The sequence below is a fragment of the Fringilla coelebs genome, assembly GCF_963513975.1.
Source record: "Fringilla coelebs genome assembly, chromosome: 18".
NCBI lineage: Eukaryota > Metazoa > Chordata > Aves > Passeriformes > Fringillidae > Fringilla > Fringilla coelebs.
This window is the reverse complement of record NC_140044.1, coordinates 9,384,070-9,408,666: the sequence shown is the minus strand read 5'-3', so window position 1 is coordinate 9,408,666 and position 24,597 is coordinate 9,384,070. Positions and strand designations below refer to the sequence as shown.

Here is a 24,597-nt window from a genome sequence, read left to right as displayed (position 1 = left end):
ACATGCCTTCCAAAAGTGACTTCTGGAGACTCCATGTCCCCTCCTGCCTTTGCAGCCTCCACCTCCACCACCTAAGCCGTTCTCCACACGGAACAAGGATGCTCACCTCTGGAAAGCAGGCAGCAGGAGAGAGAAAGGCTGGCAGGGGTGTGTCTGCTGCTGGAGGTCAGGCAGGGACACGGAAGGAACCAGCGGCACAGGACAAACAGCCACGCCCCTTTTTCTCAAATAAATCAATAAATCCATGGGTCATCTTCTAAAATGACCAGACACTCCTAAAGTTTTACTCCAGCTTGAAATTAAGACAGGATTTGGTTTCTGAGCGGTGCCAGCACCCAATGACCAAGGCAGGAAAGGGCAGGCAGGAGTGGCGCTCATCCTGCCAGACCCTCCCCACTGCGCTTCCTTTATGCCTTTCCTTCAAAGAGAGCTCCTCACCACTTCCTCAGTCAAACCTCAAACGCTAAGCTCTTCACCGAACCTGCTTCCGAACCACGCGAGGCCCAGAGCCCCGTGCCACCCGCAGCCCTCCCGCCGAGGCAGGGGCCTTACCCAGCCCTGTGGCGGGCGGCGGCCCGGGGGCGTCGGGGCTCCCGGCGCTGCCCTCCTGGCCGCCCGGCTCCCACGCCTCGCTGCTCTCCGACGCCTCCGCGCCGGCTCCGCACGGCCCTTTCCGGCTGCCGGCCGCCTCGGGGCCGCAGCCCCTGCCCTCCTCCTCCGCCTTCACCGCAAACCACACCTTGAGCTGCTGGGCGCCGAGGCGGGCGCGCTCGCAGAGGCCGGGCACGTCCTCCTCCCGCAGCCCCTTGTGCTTCTCGTAGTAGTCCTCGAGCACCTCCCGGCCGGCGGGGCTGACCTCCACCAGCCCCGGGGGGAAGACCCCCCGCCGGTAGTTCTCATACCACTTCAGCTGCCCGTTCTTGTAGCCATAGCGGCTGTCCCCGAACCAGCGAATGACCTCGGCCCGCGGCAGGCCCGTCTGGGACACGATGGCATCATACTCCTGGTTCGTGGGGCGCTGGGTCTGCACGAACATTTGCTTCAGCAGATGCCGCTGCTGGGCCGTTTTTTTGAAGTTCAGTTTGGTTTTGGGAGGGGTGGGCGGCCGGCTGGAGCTGCCGTCCCCCTTTTCATTTGCGCCGGTCCCCGGTACCTCGTTTTTGCCGTTGGACTCGGTCACTCGCAGGTTTTTCAGGTTGATTTTGATGGGACTCACCTTCCGCTCCGCCGAGTTCGGGTTGCTGCCGGAGGCGTCGACTGAGCCGTTTTCACTCGTGGCCCTCTGCTCATCCGAGGAGTCTTCCCCTTCCCCGCCGCCATTCTCTGCCTCCTCATCCTCCTGTTGAGCCACCTCCTCCACTTTCTTATTCTCCTCCGCCACCTTCTTCTTCCTCCTCTCTGAGAACCAGCTGTCGATCTCCCTCCTTGTCATCTTCGTCTCCCCCCTCAGGCGGTTCACCTCTTCCTCCGCAGGAAGGGGATTTTGGGCAAAACTGCTCTCCAGAGCCTTCAGCTGCTCTGGCGCTCGCTCCTTGTACTTGGTCGGGGTGAAGTCGGGTGCCTGGTGCCACGACTGCCGCCGGGGTGGGTGGTGAGGGGCCGGCGTAGCCGCCACCGCCGCAGGGCTGAGCTCAGCTCCTTTGGGTGGGATGTCTAAGGTGATTTCGGGCAGGGAATCAAGAGCACTGTCTCCAGGGAAGACAGCCCGGCCGCCTCTCACATTCCTGTAGTGGTACCTCCTGTCGCTGAACCATTTCCGGATCTCCTTGGTGGACAAGCCCGTGATCTTTGTCAGCCGCTCGACCTCAGCCTGGCCAGGGAACTGGTTTCTGCAGAAGCTGCCTTTGAGGGCCGAGAGCTGCTCATGGGACTTCTTGTTTTTGTAGACATTGGGATCCAGGAAGGTCTGCGAGGAGATGGCAGGGCAGGCGGTGAGCAGGGACTGGGCGCTGTTCACCACCTTGACCCCGGACGTGTTGCTGGAGCTCACGGTGCTGTGCTGTGCTGCCGGCTGTGGCTTGGGGACAGAAGTCACTGCCAAGGTGAAAGAGGAGCTGGTGCCCTTCAACCCGTTTGCCATGATGGGCTGCGTCACCAGCAGCCCCCCTGTCCCCTCTGGCTGCCCCACCACGTGGCCCGGTAAAGTTGCCTGGATAAGATGGGGAACAGTCCCAGGATTTGCAACCAGGGGTGTGTTCAGCACTGTAATGGTGGGTTGTGGCACAGACTGGATAACAGTGTTGAACATCTTCTTCCTGGCATCTTCAATCTCCTCTGGTGACCAGCTAATGCCCTGCTTCAGCCTCTGGGCAGTGAACCAGATCTTCAGCTGCTCTTCTGGGTACTTGGTCACCACGGTCAAGTAGCAGAGCTCAGCTTTGGTGGGGTAGGGGAACTTGTTGAAAGAGTTTTTCAGGAAGCTGTTGGAATCCATGGCGGCATTGTATGTGGGAATGCTGCTCAGTGGGATCATCACCTTAGGAAGGGACTTGGATGTAGGGAGCTGCTGATGCAACGGGGGCTGCTGCTGCAGAGACACAAGTTGTGCAACACCTGCCTGCAGAACAGGCACGTTTCCTATGATAGAGCCATTCACTATGTGGGATGACTTTGATGAACTTGCAGTGGGCTGGCTGACTGGCACCGACCCATTTGGGAATGAATGCTCTCCATCCTTCACCTCTGACTCACCGCCCAACTGACTTGACACATTCTCCTTCAGCATGTGGATTTTTTTGGCCTCGGGTTTACCTTTCATTATCTTCATGATAGGGGTTTTGGTAATGATAATTTCAGACTGGCCATCTGCCCCTTCCTCAGGGACCTCTCCTGGCAGGTCATGGCTGCTGGTGGCCTCACAGAGACTTTGCTCCACGGTTGTACGACTGTCCTGCTTCACCACCCTCCAGACAAAGCCGGTCTCGCCGGCGTGCGACTCAGCGTTGTGGTGCGAGAGCCCTTCGTGGCTGTTGGCCAGGAAGCTGCACCCGACACACGCGAACGCGGGCTCTTTGCTGAACTCTGAGTGCTCAGAGTCCAAGTGCCCAAAGAACTGGTGAAGGTCTTGAGAGCCGAAGTCACAAGGCTTGCAGATGTAAGTGTCCCCGTCGGCGATGCCGCGGTGCCCGTTGGACAAAGCTCCGTTATTGCTGTTGCTGGCCCCAGCATCACTCGCTGCTGGCCCTTCTGCAGGAGCTTCTGGTTGTGTTCCTTCATGATCATCTTCTCCAGCATCCTGCTCGGTCTCCTGAAGCACCAGTGTTTTTACTGGTATCATGCAGGGAGTTGTGGATTTCCTTTTGCTAGCCATCACTGCAGTTGATCCAGAGGACTATTTTTCTTTCATTTAAATGAAATTCAAATTTAGAAAGCGCTATTGCAAGTGTTCTGTGGTCCAGATTCCAGCAAACTCATGATGTCCCGAGGAGTTGTTGACAAATGTTCATATTTGCCACTGAACCTGAGGATAAGGAGAGAGAGGAGGGGTTAGTTCCCTTGGTATTAGACAAAATCCAACTGCTCTGGTATTTAACTGCTTCACTCAATAAATAATTTTTCTTCTTTCATTGGAAAAATCTAACTTGATCTTGGATTTACTGTATTCTCACACCTAAACCTATGAAACTATCCATTTCAAACCAAACACACGAACGTGTCACTTTTACAGCCCACATCAAATTCTCATTTAAGGAGGAAAAACACTGAATTTTCCTCTCATTCTACCCTGTCAAGACCCGTCCTTGGTGTTTCAGCAGAGAGAGCACCCAGGTCCCAGCTCAGCCTCACACAGGAGGTGACACCAGGCAGGGTCACCTGGGAAAGATGCCTGCTTTCCATCACAAAAAAAGGATGAAAAATCCACATATTCCCCACAGAACATTTCGATTTCTTCAAAATCAGCATTTTCCATCCATCCTCTCAGGAAGTTTCTTGCCAGCTCAGAGCACTGTGCCTGTGCCAAGAGTCTCTGCAGACACCCAGAGCTGCTGCTGGGAGTGAGGAGGCTGCAGTATTTTAGCCCTTCTTGCTCAGCAAGCCTGCAAAGCATTTGGGAGATGCCCTTCCCATCCTGTGTACATTTCATTCCTGTTCCAACACCATCTGTGAGCCCTCGTCAGGAGCTGCAAGGCAAGGTAAAGCCCCAGAGCTCAAGAGCAGCATCACAATGTTCTTGGCTCCCAGGCTTCCCCTCCCACCTTCCCCTCTGCAGCTTTTGGCAGTCACACCACCCAGTGCACTGGGGTATTCCCTAACAAAGGGTAATTTCTCGTCAGTGCAAGCCATCTCGCTGGCCTTGGGCTAACCAGAGATTTGTTACATTTAAAACCAAAACCGAACAAAAATAAGCAAAACCCAACCAACCAACAAACTTTTTCCTTTTTTTCCTCCTCTGAAGCTACAGCAGACCCTGAAGTGCTCCAGCCCATGGAAGGTCAGGGCTGGCTGAGGCATCAGCCACAACCTTATTCCTGGCCTGATGGAGCTTTCCCACTTGCACAGCAAATGCTCTGTGCCTGAGATCATGACCCCAGGGCAGCAAAGCTGCTGTAGCTGGCACCAGGAGTCATCTGCCTGGTGACACCCCTTTGCCAACCTTTTCTGCAGCAACTCTGCTTTTTTTTTTTCTCTTCAACAGAGGGATAAAATGGTATTTTTCCAGACTGCAAGGTCACTTGGAAGCATATGGACACACTGATTCATATTACAAGGACTCCATGCCAGATTTCCCTGAGATTTACAGTAACAGCAACTGAGCTTTATAAAAACACTCATAAAAACTTGAACTTTAAAAAAAAAAAAAAAAAAAAAAAAAGACTTACCATCCTATGAGATGACTCACAGAGGTAATTCCTATCAGTTACAGCAGTTGTGCACCAGCAGCTTTCTCAGATCAGATATTTGGAGCTGATCTCATGCACTGAGAAATGCAGATCAGGCAAATGCCTTGTTGGTGCTTATGCAATACCTCCTGTGCTTAGTTTTGTTGGTAGTTTTTAGAACAGAGGAATGAAAGATCCTCATGCAAAAGAAAGAAAAAAAAAATTAAATGGAGGAAGTTCAATTTCAAATGACCTCCCTAACTTTATTAGATTTTTTTTTGTTCTGAAAGCTGACATCATTTTTTCCAAACGGGAGAGCCTGGATGGCTGGCTCTGGCCTCAGCAACTCTCAGGCACCGTTTGAAAGACTGACGGGAAAACGTAACTTCCCGTTAATGTGGGCTGATCTGAGATTACAAAACAGTCCTGTAAACAGTGTTAGTCATCACTGAACTTGGCATCAGAAAAGACTGCTTGCTATGCTAAGGCTTGGTGAAGAGCTACAAGTTATAACTTAAAAAAAAAAAAAATCTATAAATAAAACAGGTATTAAAGCTGTGAGCTGGATTTAGAGCGTGTGGATTGCACATCTCAATACCTGCTTTGTGCCACTCTCATCCCACCTTCTCGTGGTTGGTCCTGCCCTCTGCAGAGGGCCAGAGAGTTATTCATTAGCATTAGCAAGTGGAATATTTGGATGACTATGAATGGGCTGTGCTATTCAGAGGGGAACAGCATCCATTTGACACCAATCCCGAGATGCTCATTTTTGATGCTAAGTTAAATATTACACAGTCTAGCAGGCTGCGATGACCTTTCCAAGTCGAGTCAATTAGGGAAAAAGCAGTAAGATCAGCCTGAAGGCTACAAAATACAGCTTTAAAGGCTGAGAGGAGTTTCATGTCAGGGAAGCAATGGTAAAAGGGAATACTTATTTCATTTTATCCTGCAGCTTTAGCACAGAGAGAAGCTGCTGGGCCCTCTGCAACCTTTTTTCTTTCCAGCAAAATCCAGTCTCCATTACTGAGACAGCTCCAGTCCCTTACAGATCTGACCCAGTGTTTATGGAGTCTCCAGATATCAAAAAGATGATTTTTATCTGTCAACAGAGTAAATTTGATACAAAGCAACAGCGACACACAAAGACCCCCATTGTGCCACATTAACAAAGTGCCTCTCCCGAGCACTCTATCGCTATTATTTTGGGTAAGTGTGAATGGCCTGACCCACCTACAGAGAACCTAAAAGCTCTGCATTTCATTTACCAGTGCATTTCCATCAAACTCTGTGCTCTCTCCAACAACTTTCCTTAAAAATGCAATCAAAGCAGCCCCAGACACCACAGCTCTCCTGCGGGGCTCCAATATTAATGCCACCTGAGAACACAGATTGCAAATTTTAGCTGGAAGTGAATCACAGTGGCAATTTACTGGGGAAAAAAAAATTAATCAAGTGTACTGTTTGTCCATTTCATTTCCATGGAACAGTTGCATAACCACATGTTGGGAGTATGTTTTATTCACTGCTCACCTTTTGGAATGCACTTAAATACTTTAATACACCACTAATATATAACAGAATTGACAATGCTCTGATTTCTCCCTCATTAAAATAAGTGAGGCTGTTCTAAAGGATAGGGTAAATTAATAGCAGAAAAAGTAATCAATTGAAAAAGATCCTTACAACTGATTTCAGTGTATATATCACCACTGCAGATGCCTCAGACCCATCTGCACAGCCGTGAGTGAAGAACTCCATTTCCTATGCATTAGTTTTTGATTAACTGGAACAAAGAGACAAAGCTGAATGGAAGAGTTACCTGAAGCCAGGAAGACAAAGTTACTGTACTAAAATTCATGGTTCCTATTTAATTTATACCTGCTAATTTCATAGCACGGTAGCAAAGCAGGTCAAATCTCCAGTGCACCTAAACCATCCCTGCTGCTGGAAATTTGAGGGAAAACTGACTGAAACCAGAGTAAAACCAATTTTTTTTTCCCAGTGATGCTCACAGAAATGAAGGATAGAGGGAAAGGTGGCAGTTCCAGGTACAAAACCAATGTTCTGCAGAGCAGCTTTGCCTCTGCTGAGGGAAACAATGCCCAGACCAGTCACAGTGAGCTCTGCAATAGCAGAAAATTTACTTCTACAGAGATTAACAAAGGGAGGTTTCGAAATCTGCACTGCTGAGTATGAACTTTCAGCTTTTTCCAGCTTGGCTGGATATAACTGGTTTGGTTTTAAATGTTTCACTGAATTAACGAGTTAGGTTGTTAATGCAAAACATTCACTGCGTGCAGCGCCAAGGTCCCCAGTTAGCAGATTAATTTTTTGTGACCTTTTGCAAACCTCGCCTAGAAACAGCAACCAGAAAACCCACCAGGCAGCAGCACCAGGACACAGCAGCTCCAGTCCCTCTGCCTAGGCATGGGAATATAGGGACAGCTGCCCTCCCCTGCCCCCCAGCCCTGCCAGCTCCTCTGCCAACACTGACACCAGGGACAAAGCTCCATGGGGACACAAAGGATGGCTGCATGTTCTCTGGGCTCTGGTGCTCTGCTGAAGACGGAATGCTCTGTTAAAATAAAACTAAATTAATAAAAAATTCGATTTTTAAAAATCTGCACCAAAATAGAAGTAAAATAACAGTTTTCTCAACACTTCCAGTGCCTGCTAGGCAGGCAGACACGCTCCCCAGGTCAGAGACAAAGTTAATGTTTCTGTCTCATATGGAGCCAAGCACAATATTGGCACTTTAAATAAAAGTGGTTTGTTTTTAAGTTGAAGCCCTGCAGGCCCCAGCTGATAGCATCATATGAGGGGGGAAAGAGGAAGAAATCAAAGGAGGAAAAAAAGTTGATGTTTTTGAGTTTTTGTCTCTCCCCTTCAGGCTCTACCTCCAACCAGGGTCAGAAGATGCAGCACTGGCTCTGGGAGTTCCAGATGACTTCCCAATCACACTGTAATTAGCCAGGCCATTAAATAAATGATCCCTGTGGCCAGTACCATAGACCCTAGACCCAAACCTGAGGGCTGAGCCCCCTTCCCACCCCCACAAACATCCCTCTGTTTGACTGCATGACAGGCAGCCAGCTTGCCCTGGGAGCCAGCTCAGCAGCCTGGGACTGGGGGCATTTACCATGATGCTGGGGAAGGGAGGATAAACAGGTCCAGGTATTTGGGGTACAGGCCCTGCTGCCAGCCAGGGCAGTTCTGGGACTCTTCCTCTTTGGCTGGGCATTAACATTCCTTCTGCCTTTGCAGTCCATTCACAAGAAGTCATGTAGGAGTTTCACCAGTCTGAATTATTTATTGCTGAAGGATGCCCAGTGGGGGCTACTGCTAATCCATCCCAGGGACACACTGTGTGGATGGACATCTCAGCAAAGACCTCTCCAGGCCACATCCCTGTCATTCCAATACAGACAGACACAGCCAGCAGGGACAGATCATCTCTCCAGAGAAACTTCCAAGGTGTGGGAGGGACCTCTCTGCCAGCTGTGCCAGCATGGCTCTGTGAAGGAGAAGAAAAGGGCAAGATTTGGCAGGGCTGAGCTCCTCTGTTCCCACTCTGTGGTTGTGCATCTCAGCTAGCTGGAGTCCAGCATCCTTCCCGAGTAACTCTGCAAAGGCTGCAGCTGGGAGGAAGTCACAGCATGGGAACATCTCCAGCAGCCTAAAAATGCCAGCAGCAGAGCATCACCCTGGCTTCTGGCACACATCCCCATGCCATGCCCTTGCACCTGGAGGTAGTGTCTGCCACCCAAAACTTGGTTCATAGCCCACACCGAGGTCATGACACAATTCTTTTGGGGTTTAACCCCATTCAGGACTGCAAGTTCATCAATGAGCAGTTAGGGAGATTTTCCCCTCCAGAGCAGATCAGTACCACACAAACTCTGCAGGCACTCAAACTTTAACATGAACAAGCAGACCCACCAGCAATACAATAACCACAGCCCCAGAGAGGCCACACAGGCAAGAAAGGCTCTTCACATCTTATTATTTCGCGCTGCACGAATGTACAAACACACGCACAAACTTCAGCAGTTTTGAGCTTCAAGCAGCAGCACAGTCAACGTTTGTACTAAGGAACAATTTCTCTTTATGCCAACTGGTCAGGGTGCTTTGTAGCTTAAGCCTGGCTTTGAAACCACGGGTACAGTCTAAATGCAGTGGGAGCCGGTTGACCGAACAATCGTATTCATTCTCCATTCCTTGGCAGGCCTAGAGCAGAAAAGAGTCTTTTCCATTTAGACCAGTTAAACAGAGCTATTCATTAAAATTTCACCCTTCTCCAAAGTGCTGGACTTCTCCATTTAAAATCTGCCTTTAAGAGAAGCCCTCTCTCCTCTGCCCCACGGTGCTCCTCATCCCCCTGTCTCAAGTAGGTGCCCATTTCCGAGCTGTGTGTTTGGGTTGCTCTTGTGCTGTAACAGCAGCACCTCTCCTGTGTGGTGGTATCTGGGCAGAGTCTGCCTCAGCACTCAGGGACTAATGGCAATTATCTCTGCTATTTTTTTTTTCTTCCCCCAGACAAGCACAAAACTGAGCAAGATGGAAGGTTAGAAAGAGCCGGCTGAAACAGAACACGATTAGAGTATAAAAATAGGTCACTGGGATAATATAACCTTTAGACTATTGGCAATGTGCCCCCCTTAGAGACAAGCCTGTGTGCTATATTTCAGGAGAATGTGAGGAATAAAAAACAACCACAACAAAAACCATCAAAACAAAACCACTGATCATCCCTCAGAGCTTTGCATGCTTCTGTTTGAACATCACTAACATTAATTCACTCCTTTCCCTCTGCCTTCATCCATTTGATTGAGCACAAAATAAATGTTATGTAATCATACCATTAACATCTTCCAAAAAAGTAATAATCTCTTTTGGCACAGAGGCTTCATTACAGATTTGCTCCGCATTGCACTACCTTAGCAGGGTTCACAGTTCCAGCAATCCAGGGACCCACCTCCACAGCTTCAATCCTCGGATTTTGTCCATGCTGCAAAACATTCTCAGCATTCCCCCAAAGCAAAAGGCCCAGCAGACAGATAATCACATCTCAACAGAGCCAGCTCTAGGGTTAGCACTACCAGCAGAGGACACCAGACAGCATTAATGGAGCTTCAGGAAGTCCCTCAGCTCATCAGTATCTGGGTGTCCCATCACCTCACCCTCAGCTGGTGACTGCCAGCAGGCTGGTTTGTGCCTGAACAGGACAGTATGACCATGCTGTGTAAACACACTGGAGTTCCCATTTCAGCACCTTGTGCTTTCTCTAGGATGCTTTATCTTTGCTTGCATTGTCAGGGCTTTGTGATTTCATCTAAAACACAGGCATCTCACACAGCAATTATATCCTGCCACACCACCTTCAGATGTGCCACACGCCTTGTAATCCCACCCTTGGAGCTCATTGTCAAGCATCACCATTTCCATAGGACAAGCCCAGCTTTGGCAGATGCAGCCCTCCAGAATGTATGTGAAGATGAATTGGTTACACCTAAAATACACTTCTTTGTGTTTTTATTATCTGAAATTGCTGAACTGGCTCCAAGACAAAAATCTACTGGGGAGCTCAGAGCAATGAATAAGCACCAGAGGTAGATCTTCGTCCACATCAAATTTCCAACAAGGATACTTGAGACTTTTAAATCAGCAGGGAACGCTTGAGCTGCTGAGGAGCTCACAGGTGTGAGCACCCAATGGCAACAGAGCACGCACAGACAGTGCCACAGCCCCGCTGCGCTCTCGGTGCTGCTGCAGCCTGCCCCTTCCCAAGGAATCATCTTGGGGAAGCCTTGGAGCCCACCTTTCTGATGTATCCCTGCTCACAGCCCCACTGCCAGGCTTGCACATCACCTCCATATCGGCGACCTTAACCGAGGGTCCATCGCCCCAAATTCGGGAGCCACAGCTCTCATGCCAGTACGGCATTCACTGTTAAAAGAACACCAGTGTCAGCTTTTATACCAGCACCAAAACAATCCCACTGCAGACACAAACCCAAAAGCCTGTCACACAGGTTTCTCACCAAGCATCCAAGTCCCCTGTGGAATGAAGAACCTCTTGCTGAAGCCAGGCTGATCACCAGGCTGATCACCAGTTACCGAGCAGCTGCAAAAGGGACAGACCCGCAGCAATTCTAGGGAAGTAAAGAGTGCCCAGAGCTTTAAAACAAGATGTGGGTGGGAAGGACTAAACCAAGCTACTAAACAGTACCAGAGGCGCTGGAGCTGATCATCTGCAGCACAGCCTGATGACTACGAGTGCTGCAGCCCCTTCCCAGCTGAGCATTTTTTGATTACTTCATCCCCTGTGCCCTTTTGCAATATGCAGCTTCGAGAGCTGCGTTACATCCTGGCTCAGCCTCAGCTCCCATTCCTCCACTTACAGTTGCTATAACCAAAAAGAAAACTGCAGAATACTTCGTCTGAAAGGCAAAGAAACAGGGTTTGGCAGATTGGGATTGTGGATTATTTTTTTCCATCCCCATGCATTCTGCTTCAGAGTCATCCTTTCAGACGCTGCACGCAGCCGATGGCTTTTGCAGCTTATTGAGCCCGCTGGTTTATGGCAATGTTTTTCTGCTCACTGAACTGGCTCATTCTTTCAGCAGAACAAACTGTTCCACGTTGAGGCAGGAGTTGGCTGTGTTTTAACAAAGGATTTTTCCCTTCTGACAGTGTTTTGCAAAAGACCCAAAAAAAGGAGTTTGGAGCCAAGTTACAAAAGGTCAGGAGAGGCGAGTCAAGCACTGGGTGTAGTTCCTGTATGTCACAGCCAGACAAGGAAATGGGTGGGGAGAAGAGCAATGGCACTTCGAGCTGCAATAATATGTATAAAGTGATATTAATGAGGAATGGGCTTTTAAATGAGGATGGCAAGTATGCAGGCACCGTAATTTTGGCTGTACAACAGCAGGCTTGTTAGGTAGGCTGAGGCCTCTGCAATCATTTATCCATGTGAAGCATGCATTTGAGAGAGTTCAAGTAGCACTAGGAGTGAGAAAAAGGCAGTCTTATTTGCTTCCCCTCCCCAAGCTGATTTCAAGGAGCTACCGAATTCTCATCTCCCGTCAGCCAAATGAATATTCAAAAGGCTTTTGCCAAGCCAGCGCCAGTCAATCAGGGAAACAATGCTGCAGGGAAAAAAACACTGGGCTGAGTGAGAGACCTGTGTGAGACAGGCACCTTGTCCTCACCACAGCTCTGCTTTAGCATCCAAGCCTTTATTGTGGTGCATGGTGCTCCTGCCAGGGCTCTGCTCTGCCTGCTCCATCCCCTGCCACCCCACAGGACAGCAGGTCTACAGCAGAGCTGCTGGATGGAGGATGAGCATCCCAAACCAGGGTGCTGCAAGTGAAGATGATCCCAGGACTGTGGTCCCAGCAAGACAGCACTCCTGAGGCAGCTGGTGACAGCTCTTCCCTCTCTTCTGCTACAGGCTGGGACCACAAATGTTTCCTGCATGGGATGGGCAGGTTCCTGGTGAGGCCCCATTCCTTGCTCACCTGCAGCAGCTGATAGGAATTGGGTCTTTCTGCTCTGTGCACTGTACATGGACAAGCCAAGATGGACAACTCCGGCCTTGCAGATGTTGGGAGGAGGGAGCCAAGGGGATCTGCAGCAGTTGACAGCATGTCATGCCTAATACTCAAGCTTTTCCAGGCCTCAGAGGATCCCTGAATAGAAAGAAACCACCCACCACTGGAACACAGCCACTTTTGTGGCTGGAAGGGGCAGATGTTCAACCCCATACAACAATGCAACACAACAGTTGAGGCTGTAAGTGAAGAATGCTGCATCCACTTAAAACTGAAGAGGGAAATTAGGGACACCATCTAATTCTAGAATTACCATTTGGTCCTGATGCTTAAAGTCCACATACCTACTCTGCAAGAGTGGCACAGGGCTTCCTTCCATTGCCTTAAATAGGCAATATCCTGGGCTAAAGCACTGAACCACAAGGACTTCAGAAGCATATGGTCAGACTGGCAAGTGCTCAGCTCCTTCAGCTGGAACAGCAGTTCCTAAATAAGTTCAGTTCCTTTTTAGCACCTACATAAGTGACAGACTTCCAGAAGTCCCAATTGGACTGCACAGGACAGGCCCTGCTGGCATAGAGAAGGGCAGACCATTAAGAGAGCTCAGTATCTCTGACAGCCAAACCCTTTGCTGAGATGAGCCTGGGGAGAAGCTGAGTTTCAGAAATCCTGCTCACCACAGCCAGCATTAAATCCTTCACCACTCAGTTGCCAAGAAGAGCTTGGCATGGAGAACAACCATCCTTACCACCACACCCTCATTCAGTGACCCCCAAGACATCCCAGGGGACAACCTTCTCCCTTTCTCTGAAATACTCAACATGTCTAGGATTGATAGCAAGAGAAAAATGGATTTGAGACGTGATTTGAGATCTCTCTGGACAGAATCTGGGCATCTGGACCACGCACCTGCCACCCAGATGCAGTCCTGGCCATTTGCTCCCTGGTTAGAAACTGTATTTGTTCAAAACCATTTGTCAAGACACTCTGGACAGAACTCAGAGACACAGAACAAAGTTCAAAGGGTTATTTGTGATATGAACCATGCCAGTCAGGACTCTCCTTTTCCTCCAGCTGTTTAGTGACACTTGGAATGGAGTGGCCTTACTGGACAGTCAATTATTTTTTTAGTTGAAAACTCACCATCCTCTAGATCAGCTGTGAGCTGAAAGCATCCCAGTTATTTACTGCTGGAAGCGAAAGGAATTTCCTTACTCTCAGAAAACAGACATTTAAAATTAGTTTCAAGTTCAGTTGTGATAAACAAATCATATTCTCCTCCTTTCCCTCTCCTGTTTTGTTTTGGGTTTTTTTTATTTGGGGTTTTTTTTAGAGGGGGGAGGGGGGATTGGTTGTTTGGGTTTTTTTGTTTGTGGTTTGTTTTTTAAATCATGCCTGCTAGTCCAACCAACCTTTTCCTCAGTTGCTCTTTGCAACTCCTCATTTAAAAACTCATTCACAAGGAGGCAGGGGAACTACAGACATCTTCTGAGAAGAAACAGCAAAGCCAGATCCTTGATTTCATAGCTTTTCCTTTGACACTTGATTCCCTGAGAACCTCATTAAAAAGAAACAAACCACCATGTATTTAGGTTTTTTCCCACTTCCTGTGAAGAGCAAAAGGTTGGGAACTGGAATGGGGACTCAGAACTCCAAATCTCTGCTGACAACCAAGATGAGCCCACTCCACCTACCCTGCCCAAAAGCTGGGGATGCAAACAGCTCCCAGCAGATTGATGAGGACGACAAAAGTGTTTTAAATTGATATGACACTGCAACTAAAGGGTTTGGGGTTTTGAACTGAGTCCCACAAGCCTGAATTCATATGGATGTACTTTGTACCTTGTGGATCACAAGGCCTTGATACAAGGAGATTCTTTTAAAAAATTCAGGCACGCTGGGAGAACTGCCTCCTTGCCGTGTTTTAGCGAGTCTGCCCATGAACTGCCAGCAATTACTAAGTTTCCACTCTGTATTCAAAGCTCTATACAATGGAGTTTATTATTTTTAAGCCTTTCAGACATCAATGTAGCAAACTTAACGGAGCTATTTCAAAGATTAAGACACAAACACCACCATATTATTCAATTTAGCTCCAACACTGAACACTTATTTCTGTAAAGGATCACAGCTAATACATTGCCAACTGCCAGCAGAGACAAACACTTAAAGTGACACTGCAGCATGGTTTTATAAATCACATTTAAGATATAAGAAGAAGGAAATTATTATCATTATGCAAGTGCAGCCCGATTACCACCAACCGATAGCAAACCTATCTTCAGGTCCTTCAAAAGTCCATCCCTAGAAATGACAGCCCAAGGAAATCCTCACTTTCTGTGCATGCAGCTGGGTGTGAACCTACTAGTGCATCTCCAATACCTGTATTAGGTGATTTTTTAAAGTATTTTATACGTTCATAAGAGTGCAAAGAGACTTTGTTACCACCTCACCACCCCAGTTCACAGCAGGGGGGTCACTAATAGCTGCTCTATTTGCCAAATCAGACCTGCAGACAGGTGACAAAGGGGAGTGACGTGAGGAAATAAAGGATTTGTGCCTTTTTTCTACCCTTACAGTGCTCACAGGAGAGCTGACTACTGCATTTTGCCCTCCTGAAACCATCCCACCCTTCACAAACAATTGCATGAACTTAGGTTAGACTGGGTGCAGGAGTACCAGAAGGGAACATCCTTCATGGGAATGAGGGAATTAAATGAAATAAGAGTCAATAAAAATTAAAAAAAAAACAGTTTTCCATACAAAGACTGTCATTTCCTTAGAGCTGACTTAACCTGAAGCCTTTGGAGAAAACCCATCTGTTGCAAATTTAAAATTTCCCAGCCCTTCAAATGAACATGGAAAAGTTCTCATTGCAAAGTGTCCCATGAATAACGTAAATATTTCTGGTTTACACCAAAGGCATCACAGACTGTGTTACAACTTCAGCAAGTCAAAAATCAAGAACCCCTCCTGGCTTTTCAGAAAAAAATGAAGGGTTGTCTCATTACACCAGTCTAAAACATTCATTATCCTCATTAGGCTAAAGGGCACAGCAACATTATGAACTCTGTTTCACAGCACTAAGAAAACAGCAGGATAAAGTAAACTGCAGGAGTCAGCACGGGGGACAGTAAGGTGAAAACATCCATGCTGTGTCAGCAGGCAGCCTGCACACACAGGAATGGGGATGACTGACTGGTAATGCCATGATGGAGCATTTCATTTCTAGGCCAGCAGCCCAAATCACAGTCAGGTTAGGAGAACATGGTCCTCCAGGCACCTGCCCTCTTCTCTGGGCTAGGAGTGAACAGAGTTGGGAGCATCTTGATGTAGTGCACCAAAATGACAGCGTGTCACACTGGATCAGGCTCAGGAGAGCAGGAACTGCCTCCATGCACCAGCCACCACACAGGATTAAGGGAATAGAAGCTTCCCATGGCAGGGCAGCCAGAGGACAGTGCTCACAGACTGCAGGACTTGTGCCTCACCCTCTGTAGGACTCATCCCTGATCCCATCAAGAGCAGACAGGGCAGAAGAATCCCTCGAGAGCAACCCCCCTGTGATCAATTCCACATCAAGCTGCCTCCCCAGGGGCCAGAGCAGGCAGAGTGAGCAGCAGGGCTCCTCCAGGGAGCTCTCCATGGATCACTGCTGTAACACTGCCAGGCACAGCTGGGAGAGTGGCTGAAAGCACTGTCCAAAGCACTGCCACCATGTTTGGGGTCCTTCTGGACCATCTGTTTTTACATCAAAAACAAGCAGCAACCACAGGGGCAACACGCAAAATTCATGGCCAGCTGGTCCTATCTGCACCCTTCATCTTCTCCCCCCTTCTCAAATTTGGCACAAGTCTCATCATCACCTGCAAGTGCTGGTGAGTGCTGAGAAGCTGCCAGTGCAGGAGACACCCTCACTGTTTAAATGACTCAAGCTGCCATCCTGGGCAAGGTCCCAGGGGATATTCAGGGTACAGTCACTTGCCAACCCCCAGAGTACATCAGTTTTCTGAAATCATTCACCAGGGTTCAGCTCCATCAGGAAATTGCTGCCAGCCTCCTCCTTGTTGGCATCTTCCTGGCATCTTCCCCACATCCCTCCCTTCCTTGGTCAGTAGGTATTTCCATGGCATTTTAGAATTTCCCAAGAGACATGTGTAAAGCCTCTCCCCAGGGCTCCAAGATCCTCCAACAGACAGCCCTGAAGACTTTTAGAAATCACACATCCATGTGATCTTCCACACACATCAGTCTGGAGCTCACCCTCCCCCACAAAGCGGCTTGAACAACTAAAGTCTCACAACTTGGGAAAAAATCCACAGCCTCAAATGTTTGTTGGCCCAGCAGGAAGATCACACAAACCACAAAAGGGAAAAACAAGAGGGTTAGACAGCAGAAGTACTTAATGATACCACATCCTGTACATTGAATTCAATTTCTTCCCTTTCACTAGTGTCAGGGGTGCTGTTCTAGACAGTTTTACTCCTAGTTACAGGCAGAGTCTGAGGAACAGCCAGACCTACCTGTAGCCTGAGATTTACAACCCTGGTCTAGAAGCAGCCCCAGCCTGTTGCTGTGCCCTGGAGGCCACATGCTGCCCCAGCTGCCCAGCCTTGCAGCATCCCAGCAGGACAGTCAGCAACTCAGGATACCTTGAAGGAGAAGGGGGTTGGGGTTTTGGCTCTTGGGAAGAGAAGGATGGAGATGAAAGCAAAGCTTCTGTCCAAAATGGATGGATTTTTCCAGCTGCTGGGCCATGCCTCTTGCACAGGTGACAGAAATTTCATATGACATATTCACACCAAAGATGAAAGAGTGGCCACAATTCACCCTGCTGGTTCTCAACAGCCTGCACAGGCCACTTGGACCAGCTGTGTGACCAGAGGGAAAGACAGATAACAGTATTTTTAATATTTCTGGATAATCAGATATTCCCCAAGAGCATTTTCCCACCCACAACCACCACGAGCTCTGATTTTCGGCCACATCCCAAAGATGATCATTTCCATCCACCCACAGCATCCCACACCAGCTGGAGCTCACTCACTGCCACAGGGGTGGGGGTCTCAGGCTGGTGGCTGTCCCAGACCCACCCCTGGATATGGCAAAGGGCAGAGGGGCTGCATGCCCCCAGGACAAAGGAGGATCAGCATCACTCTGTCTCAACTCTGCTGTGCCTAAAACAGAGACAGCTCCCCCCAGGACAGCTGTCATGTGAGGGCTCCCCACAGCTCATCCCATGGGAATGGCAGGGAGCCTTCAGAGCAGCACACAGGAGACAGCCAGCCCCTTGTTCCCCCCAGATGTCTGCTATTCCAACCACGAGGTTTTAGCACATTTTAGGCATGCTGGAAAGCTTCTCCTGACATTTAGGGAGTGGGAAAAGGGGTGGTCAGTGCTGTTACCCTACACTGGGAAGGAGCAGGGAGAGATGAAATGATCTGCCCAAGGTCTGTTTGCACACTGCCATGGGGAGCAGGACCATGTGCCACCATCTCTATCCCCAAAGCCATCACCCCTCCTTAGCATTCACCCGGGTTCAAAGCAGAAAGGCAGCACAGGGGCACCAGAAACTTGCCCTGCCCAAACTGGCCATCAATTTAAAGCTCAAGAGCTGAGAGCAGTGCTAAAGAAGATTTACAGCTCAAGAAGCAACCACCTTGCTAGTGCAGTTATGCCAGGACCTAATGGAACATATTCTCTGGGTACCTGTAAAACCCTTTACATGGATCATCCTGTTCTGTTTTCCCCAGGAAAACAGAAAAGAGGCCCATGAGATGGTCATGCTTCCTAGTCCCTCCAGGTTCTTCACACAGCTGCTCTGGAAAAGGGTACAGACACCTTCCCACTGCCACAGCTCCTGGCTGGAAGGGAAATGCTGTCACCAGTGTGTTACAGAAAGGGAAATGAGGCACAAAGCAATTTTAAATAACTCGCCCAAGGTCACAGGAAGCTTATAGCAAAGTCAGTAATTAAACTCAGGACTTGTGAGTCCCCAGTCTAGTTATTTATCAGAATTCACTCTTTAATGGGTCACCTGTAGTCAGATACCCTCCTATTTTGAACTGAATTATACTGGCAAAGGGAATTAGTACAAGTTTTCCTTACAGCCCAACATGCTTAAAGGGCTGTTTTGGAAATAAAAGAAAACTTGCAGCGTGGAACTGACAACTCAGTGCTGCAGAGAGCCGAACCACCAAAGTGATTACAAGGCTCCAGATCAAGCTGGGAAATAAGCTGTTTTTCCTCTGCAGTGAATCACTTTGTTTTGAAGGGTGGCCTCCAGTCCACAGTTTGAAGGGTGGTGAGTAAGAACTCACCATTTCACCTTGGATTTGTGTCCTCTTTCACAAATACCTCTGAGGACACAGAATATTGCAGCCTTATCTCTGAGCCAGACATCCCAAAGCCTCTTCCTTTGCAGCAAGCCTCTCCTTGAACCTGACGTGCCCCCGGTTTGTGTTGGTACAAAACAATAGAACGGACTTTATCCAGACTTTCACAGGCCACAGGCACAGTTTTTTCCCTTCATAAAGAAAACCTGTTCAAGCACACCCCAGTCCCTTCACAGAGACTGGACACAGCTTTCACTGGAGCCTTGCACAGCCTCAGGGCACCCCTGCCAGACAGGGCTGGCTGAAGGCATCTCTGGAGCATCCAGCTGCTGCTCCTGGGGCTCTCCTGCTCTTGGAGCCCAGAGCCTTCCTGGGGCACTGCTCACCTCCCCAGAGGAACAGCAGCACCACTGCACATCCCAAGCCCCAGCACAGGGAGAAGCCAAACCCTCCTGATACACAGATGTGGTTTGTAACAGCGCAGACAATCAAACCACATCTGTGGATATCTGCAGTGCTCAGATCCCTTTCAGCTGATGACAAATAGTGGAAGTGTTGGGCAATAGGTTTGGAAAGGGACACGCAGGATGGAATTTGCTTTTCACAAAATACAATGTGAGGGGCAGGAGTCAAAACTGTTAGTTTGGGGCTAGCCAAGGAGTTTATGCATCCAATTTATGGCCTCATCTTTCTGAGTACAAGCAATTTAATTTGTCACACTGATATTGTATACATGTCCTGAGCAAATAGGTCAGTAAGAAGTAAGAGTAGAAAGGAGGAAGGAGGGAAAAGGATGCAAGGGCATCTGGAAAACTCCATCTGATCTGCAAGTTGGGAAACTTTGCAGTTACACATACTGATTGGGGAGACAGGAAAAGAGGAGGTAAGAGAGGCTTGCTCAGAGCTACAGCCCTGCCTGGGGACTGAGGGGCACTGCTCAGTGCCAGCCCCCAGCCATCACCTTCCTAGGGAGCACCAACACTACCAGCTTAACAGAGAGAAAAGGAAAAAAGAGAGAGAGCTTCACCTCTTCTAAGACTCTTACAGAAAGAAACCCCACATGCTACCAAATTACATGGACAGAGGACAATCCTGTTTTGCAAAGTCTTTGTGTGGGGAATTCTTTACTTTGAGCTTTGCTGCAGATTTGCAGGTGAACAAAACTCTCATGAAAAATTTACCTCTCAGGGTGAGGAAATGAAATCTCTTTCCCCCATCTGTTCACTGGCAGAGCAGAGGCTCTGGTTGGAAGGGCTGCATGAGTGGGATAACTCTGCCCCAGCCCTTTGTGCTTTAAGGCTACTCACCAGAAGTCCTTGCTGCACTCCACGCCACAGACCCCAGTGAGGAGCACATCCAGGGCTGCAGCTTCACACAGGGCACCCTGTGGAAAGCACCTCGTGTTGCTCCCACCATGGATCCTGTCTTCCCTGACACCATCAGATCAGGGTGAACCCCTCAGCCCTCTGCAAGAACCAGCTCAGCAGAAACACCTCCAGAGGGTTATTAGCAACAAGACCAAACTAGCAGCTGTGGGCCTGCAGATCCTTGGGCCCTGAACACAGGGCTGAAGAGGCGTGACATCAACTATGTCAAAAATTTGCTTGCTTTGAAATCCTACTCCTGCTTATTTATGTTACAGGAGTACCCAGAGGACTCAGCCAAGGCCTACAGAGCTGGGGCTGGAGAAGTGCATTTGCACATGTAATGGCCATAGAATCACAGAATGGTTTGCATTGGAAGGGACCTTAAAGATCATCTCAGTCCAGCCCTGCTGCCATGGCCAACCCACACCAGGCTGCACAAAGCCCCACATCTCCACAGAGAGCTCCTGCCCCATGGACAGCCACAAGCAGCTCAGAGTTTTCACTGGAAATAGCTCACAGCCAGGTTGGAGGTGAGGAGGTGCTGTGGCAGGGCAGGCTACAGGGAAGAGGCAGCACAAGGGCTGGGAAGGAAGGCAGCAGCCAGGCATCACGGCCAGGGGTGTCCCTGTGGCTCCTCCAGTGCTCCCACAGCACAGCTGAGCTCTGCCTCCAGCAGCCAAAACACCCTGCTGAAAATGCTGCACACAGAGCTCTGCAACCCCACAAGGCTGCAGAGAGGGCTGTTAACCTAAACAGACAGGTCTGAGATTGATTTGCAGGAAGGATGAAATCAAGAGGCAAAAATAACATTTCCAACACACCAGTGACATACCAAGCCCTTAATCCAAGGCACTATTTACAGGCCAAGAGCATTCCTTGCTGCTCTTACCTTCAGCTGCAAGGTCTGGGTCAGCAGCTGCCTTGGAGGAGCCTGTTTGAAGGTAACAGACAGCCCAGGGAGCAGCCAAGCCCAGAAACTGGGATTTGCAGGCAAAGATAAATAATTAAAGGGACAACTGAGCACAGCTCACTAGACTTTGCTTCACAATGCAAGCGCTGAACGTGGAAAACTCAAAACATTTCCTCCCCAAATGCATTAAATGCCCATTTTGCTATTTCAAAGTCTTCTACTTTCTCCAGCATCCAGATATTCAATTCCCAGATGCACTGCCAGGAATAGGGTCTTGTAAATAAAGTTTTACAAAAAAGGAAGGTTAACACACAACATATTTTTCCCATTACTTCAATACATCCTGCAAGCTCTGCAAGCTCGGTAAAGAAAGAATCTATTTAAAAATCTAGGGTGGGGAAGAATTAGCTCACCAAAACCATAAACAGATTTGCTTTGCACTTTCAGGCCAAGAGAAAAACAAGACAGGCCATGCACGTATTGATGCACACAATGGCACAATCATTTTAAAAACAAATGAATTGGGAGGGAGAGGACACCACAGGAGGGTGGGGGAAAAGGAGGAGCAGAGAGAAAGGAGCCAACTTCGGCAGCAAAGATCCTCAGCTTGGTTCTTAAAGCTCCCTGAGAAGATACTGAAAAGCCTTCGTGGGCCAGCACAGGACCAGGAGCTTGCAGGGAGGATGGCACACTGCTTCAAGGCCACAAGCCATGTCTGGGTGCTGGCCCTTCAGTAATGAACAATGTCTTTTTCTGCAGATGGAACACCAAGGAATCCTTCTTATTTACCCAGACACCTTCCACATGAGCCATCCACATCCATTATTGCTGTATTTCCATGGCAGATACCAAGGGATATTAAATTTAATGCCCTTCTCCCTACTCTCCCTCCTAAGGGACTGACTCTGTTTACAAAGGCAGAGTGAAGCTACCAAAGCTTCACCCTGTTCCTCCTGCAAAATTCCCTGTTTGTAACAGCCAGACAACCAGAGAGCCCCAATGTTCACTGCATTTGCACAATTACTGCCATAAGGTATTGAGGACCCACCTAGATGCAATTAAGGGAGGGAACTTCAAGGAGGACAGCTCTCAGGGGGCTGAGGGTGCACGTGGATCCCAGCACATCACATGCTTCAGCAGGGTGCTTTAGTTTATTCCTACCAGTTTAACAGGCTGCAGAACTGGAAGTGTGTCAGGAAAGCTGCAGCAAACAGCATCAGTCCAGTTACTGTACTCCCAACGCTGATTATTTAATAAAGTCTAGAAACAAGCAGTCTCCAGATGTGGCACAAGCTGGGTAGAAACCACTCCAGGGTTTGAAAATCCCCATTTTCACAGGGACACTGTCATTTATCACACAGCCATGAACTGGGTGAACAAATTCCCTGCCAGTCTGCTCACTAATGTTCAACCATGGAGCTTACTTTTTGTACAAATGAAATGGCTTGGCTCTGCTATGAGACCCAATTTCTTCTTCAAAAGCCTGGAACGGTGTAATGGAAAACTGGAATGTTATTTCCAAGCACACTTCTTCCATCCACAGAAGCCAAAGGGAAAAAGCATTGCTCTCCTGACCCTTCATCCACACCATGGGACAGATGGATATTTATTAAGTGATATGGAAATAAAATAAAGCAGCAACTAGCACACAGATAGAGGAGCCAGCCAGGAGAAAAGTACAAACAGACAGGCTATCTGAATTCTGCTTTGTTCAAGGAGTGACATCCAAAAGCAAAGAAAATAAAAATTTTCCCCTTCTCAGGGACACCTGGAAGCATAAGCCAAGCTTGATCTGACCACAGAGCAGCCCCTGCTCTCAAGGCAGCAGAGCAGGATCACTTTCTTCAGCCATCAGGCTCCAGCAGCCTGCCCAGGGATCTCTGTGACACACTGGGATACACCACGTTTCCCTGTCCAGGCTGCACAGGACAGAAGGTTTCACATCACACACAGCCCCCGAGGTGACAGCAGCGTCCTACCTGCTCAAGGGACCACGTCCTGAGCCTGTCGTTCTCCTGCCCCTCCTCTGTGCTCAGCCACATCTTTAAAGTGCCTGCAGTTGCCTCAGTAGCACCAGGATTCAGGGCTGGAAGAGAAGACATGACACCAAAAATTATTGCTGAACCCCTAAAGGAAAAGGCAGCCTTTGGTGAGCAAAGGCTAAAAGCAAAAATAAAACACTGATCAGTTTGAGGTGTCCACCCTGCCATCCTCCCACAGTACATCCCCACTGAAGCACCCTAAACACCCATATTTGGGGTTTTTTTCTCCCTCTCAATTAGTAAAGACATTATTTATCAGAAGTTACCCAAATATGCTGAATTAATCCCCAAGCCATGAACCCAGTGAAAGCAATTCCCCAGCTGCAGTGTGCTGGAAGCCAGTGACACTGCTGCCCAGCTCCCTGTGGACTTGGTCCATTACAGGGCTGGAAAACTCAACTGGCCAGAACATATTTAGAGGAGCAACTACAGCACCCTGACTGCCACTGCCACAGCAGCAGCTAAATATAACAAGCAGCTCTGCTCATAGCTGTGGCCTTCTTTTCTCCCCTTCATTTCCCCCCACTGCCAACCAATCCCTGTTCCCTCATTACTGGAGAAGCAGCAGAGCCAGCTCCATGTATTTCCTAATTTCTAAACTTTACTATCTAAAGAGATAAGCAGCCAAGTGGATTTCTGGGATTAAGTTCAGACCAGGGGGGAAAAGAGCATATTAAAAAACAAAGAGTCACCCTGGAAAAAGGTGAGCCAGAGCTTGGAACAAGGATGAAAACCAGGAAAACAGGAGGGCTGGAACTATGAGATCTTTAAGGTTCCTCCTGACCCAAACCATCCTGTGATTCTATGATTCTGTGAAGTGTCCCTGTGCCTCAGCCAGCTCCAGTCCCTAAATTCCCTGCCAGAGCCCCACTGATCTGCTGCTCAGGTTGGATCCTGCTGGCCACATGCTTTGCACACAACTGTTGCATTTCTTGGATTATATAAGTAAGTGGCACAGAAAGATTTCACCAAACAACTGGCACAGATGCGTTACAACTCAGGAAAGGGCTCCCCAAACCCACCCACCCAACATCCTGCAGACAAGAAATTTTTAATGTGGCTGTAATTTTACGGACCAAACTCAGCAGGACTAAAAAAAAAATTAAAAAAAAAGCAAAGCAAGTGAACAAGGGTAGAAGGACACAAAGGTTTTCCCTCACTAAGCACTCAGGTGTCCCAATGTTCCCTGCTGCAGAGCCACGCTTGGAGAAAGCTTTCCCCAGACCTGCAGTGCTGGCTGCTCAACGCTATTTGTTATAAATTATTTGCTGCAAGTTATTCTCCCAATTTAATTCACAGGAAAAGCAAAGCAAGCCCAGAACCAGGGGGAAGAAAAATCAGGAGGCCTAAGTCTGGCAAATCACAAGACTTGAGGAAACAAGAAAAAATGCTTTAAATGCCTGCTAGATGCCACAGTTTTTTCTTTTTTCCTCACTTTTCTTTTTTTTCCTCCCCTAAAATGAAGGGAAGGCTTACCCCTAACCAATTAGGTTCGAGCACACTTGGAAAGATCCCAGCGTTGAATGCCGAGACCTTGACACAACAGGTGACAAACTTTGCTGTGCCAGAAA

General features: G+C 48.6%; 1 protein-coding gene across 3 annotated transcripts in view; it reads right to left on the bottom strand.

Annotated features, from left to right (window-relative positions):
• The window catches only part of ZHX3 (zinc fingers and homeoboxes 3), a 29,265-nt gene extending 6,270 nt beyond the window's left edge, over positions 1 to 22,995 (bottom strand). The window contains exons 1-2 of one of the 3 annotated variants that reach the window (XM_084218099.1): positions 22,964 to 22,995; positions 553 to 3,460 (exon numbers count right to left, since the gene is read on the bottom strand). In XM_084218099.1, coding sequence (XP_084074225.1) covers positions 553 to 3,310 — 2,758 coding nt within the window. In that variant the 5' untranslated portion in view covers positions 3,311 to 3,460; positions 22,964 to 22,995. Of the gene's footprint in view, positions 1 to 130; positions 3,461 to 22,963 lie in introns of those variants that run through there. The other 2 variants (XM_084218100.1, XM_084218098.1) reach the window with 2 other exon arrangements.
• Between the last annotated feature and the right edge of the window lie 1,602 nt (positions 22,996 to 24,597).